At 41.7% G+C, this 18,113-nt stretch overlaps 1 protein-coding gene across 1 annotated transcript in view; it reads right to left on the reverse strand.

The window, feature by feature from the left end:
- DNAH7 (dynein axonemal heavy chain 7) overlaps positions 1-823 on the reverse strand; it is a 226,683-nt gene extending 225,860 nt beyond the window's left edge. Inside the window, 2 exon segments of the mRNA XM_055344969.1 lie at positions 71-133; positions 818-823. Coding sequence (XP_055200944.1) covers positions 71-133; positions 818-823 — 69 coding nt within the window.
- Positions 824-18,113: the final 17,290 nt, after the last annotated feature.

Genomic DNA, 18,113 nt, shown 5'->3' on the forward strand with positions numbered 1-18,113 from the left:
ATTTGCAAGTATGAAACTAGTAAACCTTATTATTAAAGCAATAAAGTATGATGATATATTGGTAAATTACCGTAGACAACTGTGGTAAAAATCTTACTGGTGTCTTGGATTTTTCCTTGCTGGCTGATTTGTCCTATATGAAAAAAAATACAATCAATTACTGTTCATTATTAATGAAAAAATAAAAATAAAAAAATCAATTACTGTTCACTATTAATGTTAAAACTGATTCACTCAACCAAATTTTACAGTGTCTAATACTAAGCATACATCATTCAAAATATTCTAAAACATACCCTACAGATGGCATAATATTGTATACAGAAAGTTAAAAGGAATCCACAATTATTAGAGCTAAGGAATAGGTTAATGCCAGCAAGTTGCTGGATGTAAAACCAATGCGCACACACGCAAAAAAAATTCAATTGTATTTTTTTAATTGTATTTTTAAACACTAGCAATGAACAGTCCAAAATTGAAAGAAAAAAGTCACTTACCATAGAATCAAAAAAAGGATAAAATAGGAATAACTTAAGAAGTGTAAGACTTGCACAATGAAGGTAATAAAACATCACAGAAAAAAAATTAAAGACCACTTTAATAGAAAGACATCCCATGTGTATGGATTAGAAGACAAATATTAAGATGCAATACTCCTTCTGCCCAAAATTATCTAGACTCAACACATTCCCTATCAAAATCTCAGCTATAGTTTTAAGGTAGAAATTAACGAGTTAATCATAAAATTTACACAGAAATATAGGGACCCAGGACAGCCAAACGATTTTGAAAAAGAACAAAGTTGGCAGACGCATACTTCCATATTTCACAACTTCCTGCAAAGCTATGATAATGAAGACTGCATGAGGATAAACATCAAAGAAATAGAATTGGAAGTTTCGAAATAAGCCCACCTATCTACGGGCAATTGATTTTTGACCAGAGTACCAAGACAATTCAGTGAAAAACTGGTCATATCTTCCTCTGGATATTTATCTGAATCTAAATGGTGTCCAAAGTTTACCCAGCCTTGCCTCCCTTCTCCATGGCTAAAGCTTCATTCTTCCCCCCAGAATCCTTTACTTCCTAAGGTTAATATACTCTCAAGTTCCTACTAATAAGTACAAAGGTTACTTGTCACTTTCAGAGAATCCCTTTACCTTCTTTGCAGTAGAGAAGAGTTCTACTGCAGGAAGCTCCTCCAAGAAGTGCTATTGAGAATGATACTTTGATTTATGAAATGGATACTAGGAGTTGGGCTTTGGTCACATAAAGTCATTGCCTCTTAGCATCAAATCCATGCTTTTGTCCTCGCTGGTGGTTCTCGAACAGGACCTAAAGATTTCTCTAGGTTCAGAAGGGACACCAACATGAGAAAAAGGGCCAAAGGGCCTCTTCTTCCTGGTGGCAGTGCTGTGCCTCATCGCTCTCATGGTGTGGCTGCCAGCAGTCCACCTGCTGGCCCCCAGCACCTTTCCAGCCACTGGTATGTGGCCTATCTGGTGGCAGACGACATCAAGGTTTCACTGCCATCTCTATCAGTAGCTTCCCGGCAAGTTTCCCTGACATCAGAGGGAGGATTCCTTTCAAACTGTTCAGGGTGCAAATCCATGGTTTTCTCACATGTGGATACCCTCTTCACTGGTTTTCACAGTTGTAAAGTGCTCCACCGTACGAATATATTGCAATTTTCTTGTGAGTGGGCATTTAACTCATTTCCAATTTTTGTACTTTTTATACCATCTTCTTGCATGTGTGTATACTAGTACTATAGTTGAGCACACACACATACAATTCTTGTGTCCCCCACATACAGTGCTAGTATATTTAATATGCATCTATTATGCGTACGCATATGTGTATATCTGGTTTTGTCCCTTTAATTCCATTGATGTATTTGTGGACCTGTAAACACATTGTATCAAATTACTGTAACTTCACAACAGGTCTTGAAATACTTGCAATTCTCTCCACCTTATTATTGTTAAGCATTATCAGATCCAGGGTTCTGGTCCAAGATGGTGGCATAGGAAGACTGAACTCCCTCCTCCATAGACACACCAAATCCACACCTATTTGTAGAGCAGTTCCTCCTGAGGAAGGACTGAGGACTGACTTCTGCACAACAAAAGATTAAGAGGCTGCAGACAACAGGCGAGAGAGGTGGAGACACAGTAAGGAAGGGAATACGGCTCCCTGCCCCCCCAAGGCTGCGAGCTGCAGTGGGGAGGGCTAGCACTGAGGGACCGAGCTGATAGATCTGTCTACCCTGGGGCACAGAAAAACATAAAACAAAAAAAATACGGTTTGAAAGAGCAACTAGAATATCGAAGATCCAGCCTTAGAAGTCCACCAAATAGCAAGGGAGCTACCGGAGTGGTGTCCAAGTTTAAGAGCCTTAAGCACCGTGGTTGACACCCATCTTCCACATTGATAGTATAGACAGGGGCAGAGTCTGGGCGCTGTAGGCAGGCTACTGCCACAGTGAGCACCAAGTCTCTAGCTCACCCCAACCCCAGACACCCTGGGGCACAGAAAAAAAAACCCACAGTTTAGAAGAGCAACTAAAATATAAAAGAGACTGAATGGCAGGGGAGCTGCTAGAACCCAGAGTTAGAGGGGCTGGTGAGCACCATGGTTTACATTCTCCTTCCACCTTCTAGTGTGGACAGGACCAAGGTCCAGGTGCCATAGTCAGTCTACTGTCTCAGTGAGCCCCAGAGACCCTAGCCCACACCAGTCTTAGACATTCCCAAAGTGGATGTTCTCTAGATAGGGACTGGCCGCCTTGGTGGGTTTTTTGCATCTATGTTCACCAGGGATATTAGAATATTGAACTATTCTTACAACCCCAGGGAAGGGAAATAAAAGGCTAGAAGCAACTTTTAGGACTACACCAATAAAAGCTTTTGCAACAAAACAAGAAGGCAGCCTACTGAGTGCAAGGAGATCTTTACAAATGATTTAACCAGTAAGGGGTTAATATAAAAAATACATAAAGAACTTCTACAACTCAACACCAGGGGAAAATAATTTTTAAAAAAATACAGAGGGACCTGAATAAACACTTTGCCAAAGAAAACATACAAATGACAAATACACATGAAAAAGTGCTCCCCATCCCTAATCATCAGGGAAATTCAAATCAAAACCACAGTGATATATAACCTCACACTTGTCAGAATGGCTAGAGTCAAAAAGATGAAAAGTAAGTGTTGGTGAAGATATGGAGAAAAAGGAACAAACACTCATGCATCATTGAGGTTATGTAAATTGGTGCAACCACTGTAGAAAACAGCATGGAGAAAAAAAGAAAAAGCATGGAGATGCCACAGAACATCAAATCTATCATGATCCAGCAATTCCATGACTCATATTTACCCCCCAAAAAATATAAACACTAATTTGAAAAGATACGTACCCCTATGTTATTGCAGTATTTACAACAGCCAACATATGGAAGCAACCCTAGTGGTCATCCGTAGATGAGTGGATAAAGCTGGGGTATATATACACAAATACATACACACACACACACACAATGGAAATAGAGGTGAGACCTTGCCATTTGCAACATCATGGATGGACATAAAGAATATTTTGCTAAATGAAATTAGACAAGGACAAATATTACAGATTTCACTTATATACGAAATCTAAAAAAAAATAAATGAACAAGAAGCAGAAACGGACCCATAAATACAGAGAGTTGGTGGTTCCCAGAGGGGAGGGGAGTTGGGGATGGGCAAAATGAGTGAAGGGGAGTGGGAGATACAGGCTTCCAGGTACATAATGAAGAAGTCATAAGAATAAAAAGTACAGCATAGGGACGCCTGGGTGGCTCAGTGGTTGAGCATCTGCCTTGGACTCAGGTGTGATCCTGGAGACCCGGGATCAAGTCCCACATCGGGCTCCCTGCATGGAGCCTGCTTCTGCTTCTCCCTCTGCCTCTGTCTCTGCCTCTCTCTCTCATGAATAAATAAATAAAATCTTAAAAAACAGTACAGCATAGAGAATGTAGTCAATGGTATTGTAATAGCATTTTATGGTGACAGAAGGTAGCCATGCTTGTGGTGAGGACAACATATAAACTTGTCGAATCACCATGTTTACACCCAAAACTAATATAACATTGTAGGTCAACTACACCTCAATTAAAAAAAAATTATCAGACAATCTGGACATTTTTTTCTACCGGGCGAATTTTCCCATCCATGTTGTATAAAACTTTAAGGGATTTTGATTTTTGATAAAAGTATGGTGAATTGCTGGAATCACTTGGAGGAAGCTGACATAATTAGGATACTGACTTGTTTTTCATGAATATAGGATTTATTCATTCAGATTCGAGGAATGTATCCTTCAAAAACATTTCATACTATTCTTTGTAAGAGTCTTATATACCTTTATTAGATTTATTCTTAAGTATAAAAATTTTGAATGGGAAAATGAATAATAGCCTCTGAACAACAGATTTACATATTATGCCAACTGCTTTGTCAATATGGAAAGGTCTCTGAAAGCCACATCTACTTATAATTGCTGCAATGGTAAGGTTTTGTTTTCCCAAGTCTCCACCCATTTTTTTTTTCTTGCTGGGAGCCTGGAAGGCTAAATTCTATGTATGGGCATCACCTGGGCTCCCAGCCCTCTGTCTTTTGGTAGAGATTAAGCAATGAGAGGCATGGGTGGCAGACTAAAGAGCAGGAGGGGAGAGAGTTTGGGATAGTTCTTTCCTAGGACTCCCTGTTACCCACAGTTCTGAGAGTAGCTGAATTCTTTCAGAGCTTAGCCCCAGTCAGGAAGCTACCATTCCAAGCCCCCCACCCCCTTTCACCAGGTTTTGATAACGTGGGGACCGGTCAGGCCTGGGAATGGTAATGACTTCCTGTTGCTATTCATCCTTAAGCACCTCCTCATCATCCTTGGCTCTTTCCCTTAACCTTCCCCACACCCCTGCAAAAGGTCCCTAAGTTTTCTTCAGTTAAGTCCTTGTGAGCATATCATCGGTTTTCTGCTGAGGTCCGGACTGATCTAACTTTCTATTATTAAAGTTGAAATTGCTAAGGAGTCTAGATCTTCCTGGAGCAGTCTGGCCTTGCATTTAGTTTTTATTTTGCTGATTTTCAACTACTTGTTTATTGGAAGGGATATCGTCATCTAATCTTAACTACCCCGATCAAATGGCCAGACTCTGAATGTGTCTGGTTAAATCAGCCATTTTATGAAGTTGACTGGTTAAAACAATAACCTTCCAAAATTTAACAGGGTGGATTTAACATAGTGGCCATATATTTGCATTATGGTCATTAAAGTTATCACCAAGGTGAGGGCTTCATATTGAATTGGTTTTACTCTGACCTCCCTTTTCAAGCAAGGGCATCAAGAAGATAGGAAAACTGAGCATCATATAAATGCAAAATTACAGTAGTTGGTCTAACAGTTAGAAAAAGCACTAGGGTACAGTTGGGCTGACAAAATCTTTCCTCCTTACCTGCCCACAACACGTAGTGGATTTGTGGGGGCGCTCCATGTGTTTTGCCTATTTTTTATCTTGAAACCCCTGGAAGTTCCTCAGTGAAGCTCAAATGCCTTACTTTGTTTTAATTTTAAAAATGAAATGAGCAGTTGCGAAAGATTTATCTTTGTTTTAAATACCTAACTTAAGAACTCAGACTGCTATTCCTGAAAAATGCCATGTCACTCTCAAACTTCCACTAATGAGATGAATATGTTAAAATCTCCTTCAGCAAATATGATTTACCACCTGCTCACTTCTTCAAACTAAATGAATACATAAGTAAATGTCACAGAAGAATGGCATTTCCAAAAGTTTAATCCATTCCATTTGTTTTAGGTTAAAATATAAAAGCTTTCATCCTTTCGAAAGGAACACTGCACTTGAGATTAGCATAAATGAGAGGACCAAGGGTTTTGAAATTACTGAGCAACCAAAGTAGTGAAAGAGGGACCTCTGCTGTTTAAATATGGTGTTTAAACAGTGGAAATCCTAAATGGGCTCATGCAACATTCTTTCAAGATCCCAATAACATCTCTTCAATAATATAGGTCCTTTTGGGGGGGGGGATGAGGGGTGTCCTCTCCAAGCATCTTTATTAAGATAAAGCAAAACTTAACTGCCAATAGGTTTTTAGTAGGTGCCTTTTTAGTTGTAGACTGGTCAAGCTGGAGGCTTTGGAAAATAATAGCAATTCAGAAATACCATCATAAGTACGGTAAGCATGTGTTTTAAATTTCAGCACCACAGGGTGTGGTTCAAGACCAGGCCAAAGACTGATAAGAACATCAAGCAAAGAAATTGCTTAATGTATATTGGTGGTGAGGATACCAAATGTTTTTAAAAGGATTTTGATTACAGTATCACATAAAAAAAAATCACTAGTAGAATCCATTAGTCTAACTGCTCAGTTTTTTAGCTACCAATATTTTTATTTCTTCATTGTTCTTTTACCACTAATTACTAAATATATGGTAAGTGATTCAGCATGTTTCTTAGTTTATTACACATTTCAATAAGATGTTAAGACTAGGTTTTCTTGATCATTTAGGTTTTCTTGATCATGATTGATCATGATCATTTGCTTCATGAATTATGGACATTTTATTAATAATCTACAAACCAGGGGGCACTTGGGTGGCTCAGAAGCTGAGCGCCTGCCTTGGGCTCAGATCGTGATCCCAGATCTTCGGATCAAGTCCCGCCTGGGGCTCCCTGCTCAGAGGGGAGTCAGCTTCTCCCTCTATGTCTCTGCCTCTTTCTGTCACTCATGAATAAATTTTTGTCTACAACCCAATGGATAGAGGAATAAATAAATTACCTTTTAACATCCTTTCCTCAATAAACTAGCACTACAAAAAAAAGTATCGAAAAGGGAAGAATGATAGTTTAGTGTTAAAACAAAGAAGCTAAGCAAAATCTGCAGGCTTAAAAGCAACTGTTCTCCATTCAGTACCATGTTGCTTAAGGGGCTTTTCCCATATTCATCAAGGGAGTTAGAGCGGTTTTCCCAGTTGCTAGGTCATGCCCATGCTTAATGCCTTCCCGGTCTGTTCTAGCATTAAAGACTTTGGCCACAGTTCTGCATTTCTTTTGTTTACAGTTGCTCATGAGTTAAGTGAGGAGAGTTCTAAGAAGTACTGCGACAGGCAGCTTTTATTACCAGTCATGGGGATATTTTAAGAAACTCCATTTGCCACCTACCAAACCCTTTCACATATAGTGTGGAGCCTTATTTTAACGTCAAAACCTCAATAAAGGAGATGTACTGATTCCCTGTCCCCTTGCTTACAAGGGAGAGGAGGCTGACAAACATGAACCGATTTGCTAGAGGCCTCACAGCTAAACAAGGGCTTGAAGTGCAGCCCTAGACGGCCTGAGCCCACGGCGAGCTTCCCCGCACCCTAGCGAGCTCAGCATCCCCACGCTGGGCACCCTCGGGGCTGCAGCTCTAACCCGACAAGCTCCTCCGGGGACCCTCGGGCTGCAGCTCTAACCGGGGCAGCTCCTCCGGGCACCCTCGGGCTGCAGCTCTAACCGGGCAGCTCCTCCGGGCACCCTCGGGCTGCAGCTCTAACCGGGAAGCTCCTCCGGGCACCCTCGGGCTGCAGCTCTAACCGGGCAGCTCCTCCGGGCACCCTCGGGCTGCAGCTCTAACCCGACAAGCTCCTCCGGGCACCCTCGGGCTGCAGCTCTAACCGGGAAGCTCCTCCGGGCACCCTCGGGCTGCAGCTCTAACCGGGCAGCTCCTCCGGGCACCCTCGGGCTGCAGCTGTAACCGGGCAGCTCCTCCGGGCACCCTCGGGCTGCAGCTGTAACCGGGCAGCTCCTCCGGGCACCCTCGGGCTGCAGCTGTAACCGGGCAGCTCCTCCGGGCACCCTCGGGCTGCAGCTCTAACCGGGCAGCTCCTCCGGGCACCCTCGGGCTGCAGCTCTAACCGGGCAGCTCCTCCGGGCACCCTCGGGCTGCAGCTCTAACCGGGCAGCTCCTCCGGGCACCCTCGGGCTGCAGCTCTAACCCGACAAGCTCCTCCGGGCACCCTCGGGCTGCAGCTCTAACCGGGCAGCTCCTCCGGGCACCCTCGGGCTGCAGCTCTAACCGGGCAGCTCCTCCGGGCACCCTCGGGCTGCAGCTCTAACCGGGCAGCTCCTCCGGGCGTCAAGGTTGTTATGACAACACCGAGGAGGACCGGTCGGGAAGCAAACATTTTAAGAGTTTCCACGGAGAGCGCTCGGCCGCACCCCTGCAGCCCCCGCCCCGGGATCGCAACTGGGGCTGGCGGGCCCGGCTGCGGGCCTCTGAGGCCGCGGGGAGGCTCCGTGCGCCCCCGCCCGCCGCATCCTCACCTGCTCGCCGCTCATGGCCGCGAGGACGCGCAGTCCCCCGTGGCTCCGCGGAGGCTCCGTGGGCGCCGCTCGGAAGAGGGAAGGGCGGCCTGGGACCCGCTGCAGTCCCGGCCCCCGCAGCGCCCGCCGGCCAGCGTCCTCGTTGCTAGGCAACGGCCCGCAGGCTCCATTTCCGGTCACCTTCCCCCCCCCCACCCCGCCCTGGGGCGCCCTGGGCGGCAGGTGCAGGTGGCGCCCCCGGCTCAGCGCACAGCTGCTCCCGCGGTGCTTCTGCCTTGTGGGGGGCTTCCCGTTGACTAGGGACGGCCCCACCTGTCCTCTAACCTAACCGGCTGCTGCAGGCCCTGGCCAACTTTCTGTGCCTAAAAAGTCTCAGAAAACTGGTGGAATAAGAAAGCAAAATCACCTGCTAACACCTAGAGGGAAGCTTCCAGGTCTTGGCTGTTGTAGATACTGAAATAAGCACAGGGGTGCATGTGTCTTTTTGAATTAGGGTTTTTGTTCTCTTTGGTAAGTAGTGCGATTACTAGATCTTGGGGTGTTTCTATTTTTAATTTTTTGAGGAAGCTCCATAGGGTTTTCCACAGAGGCCGCACCAGTGGCATTCCCCCCAACAGGGCACGAGGGGTCCTAACCCTCTACAGTCCTCGCCAATGCTTGTTCCCACAGGTCCTCTAGTCATTCCCGCAGGTGTCAGGCGATAGCTCCCTCTGGTTTTGATGCTCATTTTCCTGATGATTAGGGATGTTGAGCACTTTTTCAGGCGTCTGGTGGCCATCTGTAGGTCTTCTTTGGAAAAGGTTTATTCAGGTCCTCTCTGTCCATCTTAAGGAAAAAAATAATTTGGGGGTTTGAATAATATTTAATATCCATATATGTAAAGAAATTAGATCATTTGCAAGTATCTTCTCCCATTCGGTAGGCTGACTTTTCAAGTTTCTGATGGTTTCCTTTGTTGTGCATAAACTTTCTATTTTGGTATCATCCCAGGAGTTGATTTTTGTTTTAGCTCTCTTGCCCAAGGTTTATGTAGAAAAATGTTACTATGGCTGACATCAAGAAGATTATGGTGGAGGTTTTCTTCTAAAAGTTTTATGGTCAGAGCAGAAAGAATAGGCGTGAGGGTATGGACTCTGCAGTTTCAGAAGAGGAGCGATGCCAGGCATCGTCGGGGTGCCCGGGATGGCCTTGGAAGTGGGTGACTGAAGTGAAGGCCTGTGGTCACGGCCAGTCAAGGAACAAAGTTGCTTAAGGCTGTGGCTGTTCCCAGGGAGGCTGAAGTCGCAGAGGCGGGTGGAAGACTGTGAGCCAAGGTCTTCAATGTAGGAGGCAGGAAGAGAAGATGTGACAAGCCTAAAATTAGTAAGAACTTTTTAGTGGCAAACAGATGATGAATGTTGCAGACCCCATGTCCTGAGCTGGAAATGTGGAAGGATGGAAAATCCCGCCCAGAAACAGAGCCTTCGAGGAGACAAAGTGCAGTAAACACCTGGCGGTCGGCCTAGGCTTCCAAGAACAGGTTAAGGATTGAGTGCGCTTTCATAGCCCGAGAGCACAGCAAAAACTCTGAAAGCCTAATAGAGTGCTGGCGGGCTGATTCCTCAGCCAAAAAGAAAAAAAAAATGCACTTAGAAGGTAAGAGTACGAGAAGCTAAAAAAATTACCCCAAAGTGCTTATACCACAGGCAGTAACCAAGAGATGTGAAGGTATGACTGGTTTAGTGGCTGCCAGTGTGCGGCCAGCAGGACTGCCCCGGGGAGTTTGCAGGTGTTTAGAAGGACTTGATGGAAAGCCAGCATCACCTGGGTCGCTTCATGGCAGGTGGACGTAAGCGGGCCAGCAGATACAGGTGGCTTCACTGCAACAATCTAGATAGAGATGAGCCTGAAGAAGTCAGCCATTCACTTTTCCACCCTTTCCCCAGCTGCCAATTTTCCTTTTTATTTTTTAATTTTTCCTTTTTCCATCCTCTGCTCTCTCCCTGTGCGCTCACCCCAACCTCAAAAGCCATGATGGAAATAACCAAGCATCAGGTGTTCTGACTGCCTTACCTCTCCCGGACCTCCATTTCTGGCTCCTATAGGGGTACAAGGGCTCATTCACAGAATCCTATTCCTGGACCTGTCTTCTGTGGGGCACTTTGCCAGAATGATGGAAGGAAAAACAATTTTATAAAAATTGGGAAGACCATTCTTTTGTTTTTGTCAGTTATTGTGGTTCCTGACAAGCAAGAGGAATGTGACTCCTGGGACTGAATTTCCCTAGTAATCAGCAACATCACCAACCAGACGGAGGCCGGGACCTAATCTCTGTCCTTACCATTCAGGTTTAGGTCCGCTTGAAACCCTGAAAACTGATACATTTCAAAAATTGTTAGGAATGGAATTTTAGATTAGGTGAATTGGACAACTGGATCCTTCCAATTAGAGAGACGCTTTATCACCATTACTTATTTCCTTGGAAGACTCGCTTATGCATCCAGCGTTTAATTTGGGTAGAGCTATTTTTACGCTTTTGATTTAGTAATCTACAAATCTGGACGTCTACTTTAAGAGAAGGTGTCTGGGAACAGAAACTGGTTACCTCAGTTAACCAAATATAAAAGACCAAATGAAGAACAGAAATTGACTTGCTGATATTTCAGTTCCCTGGGTGTCAAGTTCAGCTGCATTTATGATTTTGTGTTTTCTCTCATGGTTTGGGTGAGGTTTTTTTCTAAAATGATTTTATTACACATGAACCAAATGCTTGCTTAGGATTTTATGCCCAAATATGTGCTGATTCTAAGGGAATCTTTTATGAGGCATTTATTTTCCTTTAAAAGGTATCATATAAGCTGCTGAGTTTTGTTGCGTTATTTCTTACTAATTTTTTTTTACCTCCTGCTTTTTGAAACTCCAGCTTTATAGAAGGAAAGAGTGCTGGAATGTTATGCATGCTTCTTTTGAAGCAGTGTGGCTGCTTTTTATTGTGGGGCATGATATGAGGTTGAGAAAATTGAGTGTACCTCTTAAAGCAGAGGCCAGAATCTGGTATTCTTTTCTCTACCCAGGCCTTTCTTTCTCTCTCTCTCTGAGCACCTATACTCCTCTCCATCTTCCTCATCTTGCTCAGTTGACAAGGATTTCTTGAACACCTGCTGTGGGCCAGGCATTGTTCTAGGTGTGGGAGAGAGGGGAGGCAGCCAAGATCCCATCTCCTATTCTAGTAAAGAGGAACAGAAAATTAGCAAGAAAAAATTAAATAAATATTTTTTTATTTCAGATAATGAAAAAAATGCAGGAAGTAAATGAAATGAAAGGTTAATAGGAGAAACTGCAGCCCTAGAAAGTCTCTCACAGGAGGGACATTTGAGCTGAGATTTGAATGACAAAAGGAGCCAGCCCTTCAAAAAAATGTCAGAAATGAGTTCCCCCAGGAGCAGGTGAGCCAGTGAGAGGCCTGGATGTGAGAATAAGCTTGACACACTCAAAGCCTGAAGAAGGCCGGGGACACAGTGAGGAAGGATCTTATTTTAATAAGGTGAAGAAACCCTGAATTGAAATGGAGCAAGAGTGGAAGCAGGAAGGCCGGCTAGGAACCTACTGAAAATAGGGAAGTGACAATGGTGCTTCCACTTGGGGGAAGTAATGGAAAGTGGAGAGAAGGGGACACATCAGGGATATATTTTGGGAGAAAACCTGAAAGGATTTGCTGATGGACTAGATATAAGGAGTAAGAATGAGGTAAAATGACTGTTAGGGGTTTTTTCTTTTGCCTGAGTTACTTGGTAGATAGAAGGTGCAAGAAAATTTTTAAAAACTTGGTTCTTAAACATGTTCAGTTTGAGACGTCTATTAAATGTCCAAGTAAGATTTTGAGGAGATAGGAAGCTGTACAACTCTGGGTATAGCTCTGGTCGAGGGATAAATTAGAAGTTCATCCATAGATAGATGATCATTGACCATGAGAGTAGATGAAAACGTCAAACAAGAGAGTGTAAATAGAAACAAAAAGGAAGGTGATCCAAGGAACAAGTCCCAAGACTCTTGTTTTCTCTTTCTGGAAACTTGCAATTTAAAAATTACAGAATTTGTCAACCCTTTAACAAAGAGGCAAGTACAAAGAGTTGCAGCAGATATCTCAGATACAAAAGGAGCCCTACAAAATGTGGTTGACAATTCATGCATGTGGTATTTGTTTGTGAAAATACTGAGCTATATATGGACCAAATCCCATAAAAACAAATAATGATGCTATTTTATTACCACACGTTGACCTTCTACTAATCACAACCAGATCTAACCAACACAAATGGTTGCATTCAATTTCTTTGAACACTAGAGGGAGATATATTCACCTGCAAACCGGAGAGAAAAATGAACCTGTGTTTCTATAGAACTACTCTTTTACCATAGAGCCATAGACTATTTTAAAACTTGATATTTTTGCAATCATCAAGAAAGAGGTCTTGAGTAAATTATACTGCTTGGAAAGTAACTCGATGTCTTTGCTAAATCAGGTTTCAGTAAAAGGCTATGTTGTAGATGACTGCCATGTGGTATATTTTCAGGTGATAGCTTACGTTTTTCCTTGGACAATGTGGAGCAATGTATAAAACCTGTTAGTTTTTATTTGGAGAAACATCATTTCCTCCTTCCTAGGAATTCTGGCAGCATTTCATTGTAAGTCAAAGTGTCAGAAGCTTTGACTCTTGACCTTATGTCTGTGGACCTGGGGAATGTGCTGTGCTTCATCACGTTCAGTGTTTTTAGGTGGCTTAAAGGTCACTGGCGTTGACTTCATTCTGGACTTTTTATTTGCCCAATAAAATGTTCTTTGACTTTGCTAGGTAATCGCATAGATATGTAGTGTTTTCATGATTGCTTGGGGCAGCTAGAAAACTTTCTCTTTATTTACTTTGGTAATCTTTCCAAAGAACATACTGTAAAACGTCCTCTCTTCCTGATCAAAGGTTGAATGTGAACACTACCCAACAATTCTTAGCCTACCAAATACTTTATTTGACCTTGTAACTAATTTACAAGTCTTTTTTTTTTATTTTTTTGTTCAACACTGAAATGCTTCTGTTAATTAAAGGGGGAAAATGTGTTTTCTATCTCTAGGGAAGAAGGAAAGTGTAGGAAAAGGAGCTATTTTCTGGAATCAGAGCTGGTATGAATCCTGACTTTGGACAGATGTTGACTAAACTTATGGTCATTGTATTACCATATATACATATTGTGATTATATATTATTTGATATGCATATCAAGTAATTATACAACTGAAAGGAATACAATGTTGTAAGTCAATTATATCTCAAAACAAATTCCTGAATTTGTCTCTACTGATGAAAGTGAACAAGTCGCTTTCTATCTCTGAACTATCATTTTCTTTTCTCTAACTTAGAATCACAGCCTTTTAGAGTTGTTGTGGGGGCTCATTCAGACAATGTACGAAAAGCATCCAGCTTAGCTCCTGGTGAAAAAGCAAACATTCCAAGTTTCCTGGGCCTCACTCTCTCTTTCCCTGTGAAGTGCTTTGCAAATTGACCCTATAAATCATATGTTCATAGATTATGTGCTCTGAAGTATTTGTCAAGTGCTGGTCATATGTACAGAATGTGACCCAGGCCACGTTTGCAAGGCAATCTTGCGGGCGTTCGTGTGCAGTCAGAGCTGTATTGCCTGCCCTGTGCTCTCCAGGACTAGGTCAGAAAGAGGACCTCACTAGGCGATCAACTACTCCTAATTATGGGCTTGTGAGCAAAGAAGAAAGGAGACACTGAAAGTCTGGTGAGGACTGTTATCCCTGCAAGGAATGACTTCCCCTTTCCCTCCACAAATATCAATTTTACCTCCCACCCCCATAAAGGTCCAGCTCAAATCCTTTGTCCAACAGACATTCCGAGCCTAAATGAATTTATCTTTCCAAACACCTATAATATTTATGCAATTCAGTCACCCGCAACTCATGCCTTGCATTCCTACTTACCCTTCATCTACACGGTCTCCCCAACCAGGTAGGTCCTTACAAGGCATGGTTGCTACTAAGTCATATTTCTTAGTGATTCACTTTAACCCCTTCCACGGTACTCTACTGGAAGCAGCCACTGATGCTTCCTTGAATGTATTCCCAGGTCAATTTTCCTTCCCCTTCCTTGCCACACACATTTTGACAATAGAACTCATCAAGGGTAAACGAATCCGTATGGTTTAAATCATTCTGCTGACAGCATCTGCCAATTATCTCTTTAAACTACAGATTCTTAAAAAGAAAAAGCCCCAAAGTCTAACCTATTATGCTTACCTTTATGCTGTTTACTTTGCTACCCATGCCATAATTCTCGCCAAGTATTCACCATATTCACTCTCAGTTGGAACCAACTAGTTACCATGGGGTCATTTATAGGTATAATATATATGATAAACATTTTTATCACTGGCAGCTGACTTTTTTCTTTTTAAATCCCATAGTCAAGTGTTATTGATCATAAAACGAGCAATAATTTGACACGTGTCAAACTCTGACATTGTCACACACGACTCCATTTTTACATATGCAGTACTGAAACAGATGGTGAAGTTTTATCATCATTTATTATTCAAGCTGCAATAAAGGGTTGCTAAAGCTAGAATTAGAACGCTCTTCAAGGTCGTGAAGGATAAAGAATCACACATGAAATGCAGCACCTGTTCCCCGAGTGTCAAACCATAACACAGGAAAGTCCTAATCCTCGGTCTTGACTACAGAGCAGCTCTGTGATGTGGCCCACAGGCAGTGCGAGGCTGCTTTAGGGTGGTCGCAACCTGCCTCTGAGGCACACGAGGCAAGATTATATGCTCTTCAAGAGGACAATACAGGAACGTATTTTCAAATACTGATGATTGAAGTAACATTATTTTCAAAAGAGACACATGGCAATGTATTTTTTTTTGAAATATCCTAGTAATGGGTAGTTTTTCAAAAGCAGATGCAGAAAAAATATGGGAGCAGACTCCTTCCCTTCTGCTCTTAATCATTCACAAATCTCTTAGCTGCTAAATTTTATGTTTAATTGACATTTTCTCCTAAACTCTACTCCATTTCTCCTTCCTTTCATATCTCAAATCCTCAAGTGAGTGGTCTTTACTCACTTGATCCACTTTCTATTTCCTTGCCATTTGATCTCTTTGAAAATCTATAATCTACAATAAATCTATTGAATCCCAGTTCAAATAATCTACTTTGAAATCTATTTCCACAGTCCATGTCTTCAAACCGCTAACAAGCTTGGCCCATTTCTTGTTTTTCTTAACTACTATTCAGAATTTGAGGTTGCTGTTACTTCCTTCTTAGAATTATCTTCTTCCCAGTCTTGCATGACAGCCAAGCCCCATTCTTCTACTCCTCTCACATTTTTCTGGCTCTTCTTCCTTCCCTGTCTATCCATTTGTAGACAATCCTTAAAGCCTTGGTTGTGCTCTCTCTCCTCATTGCTCATGCCAATGACTCATCTACTCTTAAAGCTTCATATGCCACCTTTATGCTTACAGCTCCAGAGTCTTTGTTCCCTGCCATTTTCCCTCTGAATATTTATATCTTGTGCTCAATTATCTACATGACTTTTCCCTTCAAACTACACTACTGTCCGAAACCACAGATCCAAAACTGATCTCCTCTTCCCAAGTTTTTAGCTTTACCTGCAGCCTTACCAATCTTCCGAGATCAGTATCTTGAATTCATCTTGGTTTTCTCCTTGTTCTCCAAGTCTGCATTAGACATCTGTTGCCATTATTATTATTATTAATATTAATATTATTATTATTATTGAAACGTCTTAGGATCATCTCTTCCTTCTCGTCCTACTGCCATTAGTAAAAGCCAGGCTCTGAGCACCTAGGTAACTGTGTGGGTCTTTTAATTGTGGTTTGTTTGGTCCTCAGTCTGTCCAATATGCACACTTAAAAGCAAATAACACTAAAATAATCCAGAATGATTCCTTCTTGGTCTCGTGTCATCAAACTCTATTTCAGAAGACTACCCATCAATTCCTTCTTCCTTATCAATCTATTCTTTTTTTTTCATTTGTTTTTATTGAAGTTTGATTTGCCAACATGTAGTATAACACCCAGTGCTCATCCCATCAAGTGCCTTCCTCCGTGCCCGCCAATCCATTCTTACCTTCCATAACCCTCTTCCCTATGCAGAGTCTCTATATTGTGCAAAATAGAACCTCTACTCAGGTTGTGATCCTCCACATTTTAACTGACTCTACTTGTCCTCTGTAGTTTTCTTTATCCAGCCTTATCCCAAACCAATTCAAAGGCACTCCATCAATAAGCTTTTGCCCAAATATCTAACAATGGTCCATTCCTTTTTAAAACAAGAATTCACATAATATAACCTTCCAGTTTATTAACTATTATTGTTTGTATAAAGGCTATTCTCCTTTCTTTACCTAATATATTATTTTTTTCCATTTTTACTTATTCTCTAAGTCCCAGTTTAAAGATCACTTCCTCTACAAAGTCTTCCCTGGCCATCCCAGTCACTTGTGTCCCCTAAACATACCTGGCATAGTCTCAGTCATGTACCTGAACAGATGTAAAAATCTTCCCGTTGTACTATATTTTGAAAAAGAATGACCTTAATTAATTGCTTATTTAGACCCTAAGGATGCATACATAAATTAACAGGTAAAGATGATATTTTTCTAGGCCAAGGCTTTGGTGTTATTAGTAGAAGCAATAAATAGAAATGAATTCTCAGAGCTATTCTATTTTCAGCAAAGCTAAAAAATAGCTTATCATCAGTCTAAGAAATATTTATCACTATAGTTTATATAGTAATCATTATTTTTGTTTTTAAAACTTTATCTCAAATTACAAAAATAACAAACTGATACCATAATGGTTATATAGATCATAATACAATTGTCAAAATCCATACAATTTTGCAAAGAGCAAACCCTAATATAAACTATGGACTTTACTTATAATGTATCAATATTTGTTCATCACTGTAATAAATGTGTTACACTAACACAAATACTAATAGGGGAAATGGGGATAAGGGAGATTAGGAGGCATATAGGAACTCTCTACTTTCCACTCAATTTTTCTGTAAACTTAAAACTATTCCAAAAAAATCCAATTTATTAACTTCTTTAAAATAAAGCATTTATTATAGAAAATATGTAATGTCCGTAAAAAAGCACAAGGAAGAATATTTAAAACATCTTCAAGCCTATGACTTTGTCATTGCCAGTATTTTGATATCCCTTCAGTCTATCATTCTGTTTATCGATAGATCGATCGATCGATCCATCCATCCATCCATCCCTGGAAGATACTTTATCCACTATTGTTACATGACTATTTTCTTCTAATATTTAATCATATATCACAAGCAGTTTTCCTGCCATTAAATAATCTCTAGCAATAAAATTTTTAATAATCACATGATATAAACCTATTTATCTTGAAGCTGTATTTCTAAGATTTCCCTGAGCTTTAATTTCTGCAGCATGATAAACCCATTTCCTTTAGTACTTTCTAAACCTGCATCACTGTTTCCTTCTTGGTATTCATATCTGCATTTTTTTTAAGAGAGAGCACAGGGGGAGGGGCAGAGGGAAAGGGAGAGAATCTTAAGCAGGTTCTATGCCCAGCGCGGAGCTCGATCTCACAACCCTGAAATCTTGACTTGAGCCGAAATCGAGAGTTGGACACTGAACAAACTTAGCCATCCAGGAGCCCCTATATCTCTATTCTTGCTATCCCCT

The sequence above is a fragment of the Nyctereutes procyonoides genome, unplaced genomic scaffold (assembly GCF_905146905.1).
Source record: "Nyctereutes procyonoides isolate TBG_1078 unplaced genomic scaffold, NYPRO_anot_genome, whole genome shotgun sequence".
Taxonomy (NCBI): Eukaryota; Metazoa; Chordata; class Mammalia; order Carnivora; family Canidae; genus Nyctereutes; species Nyctereutes procyonoides.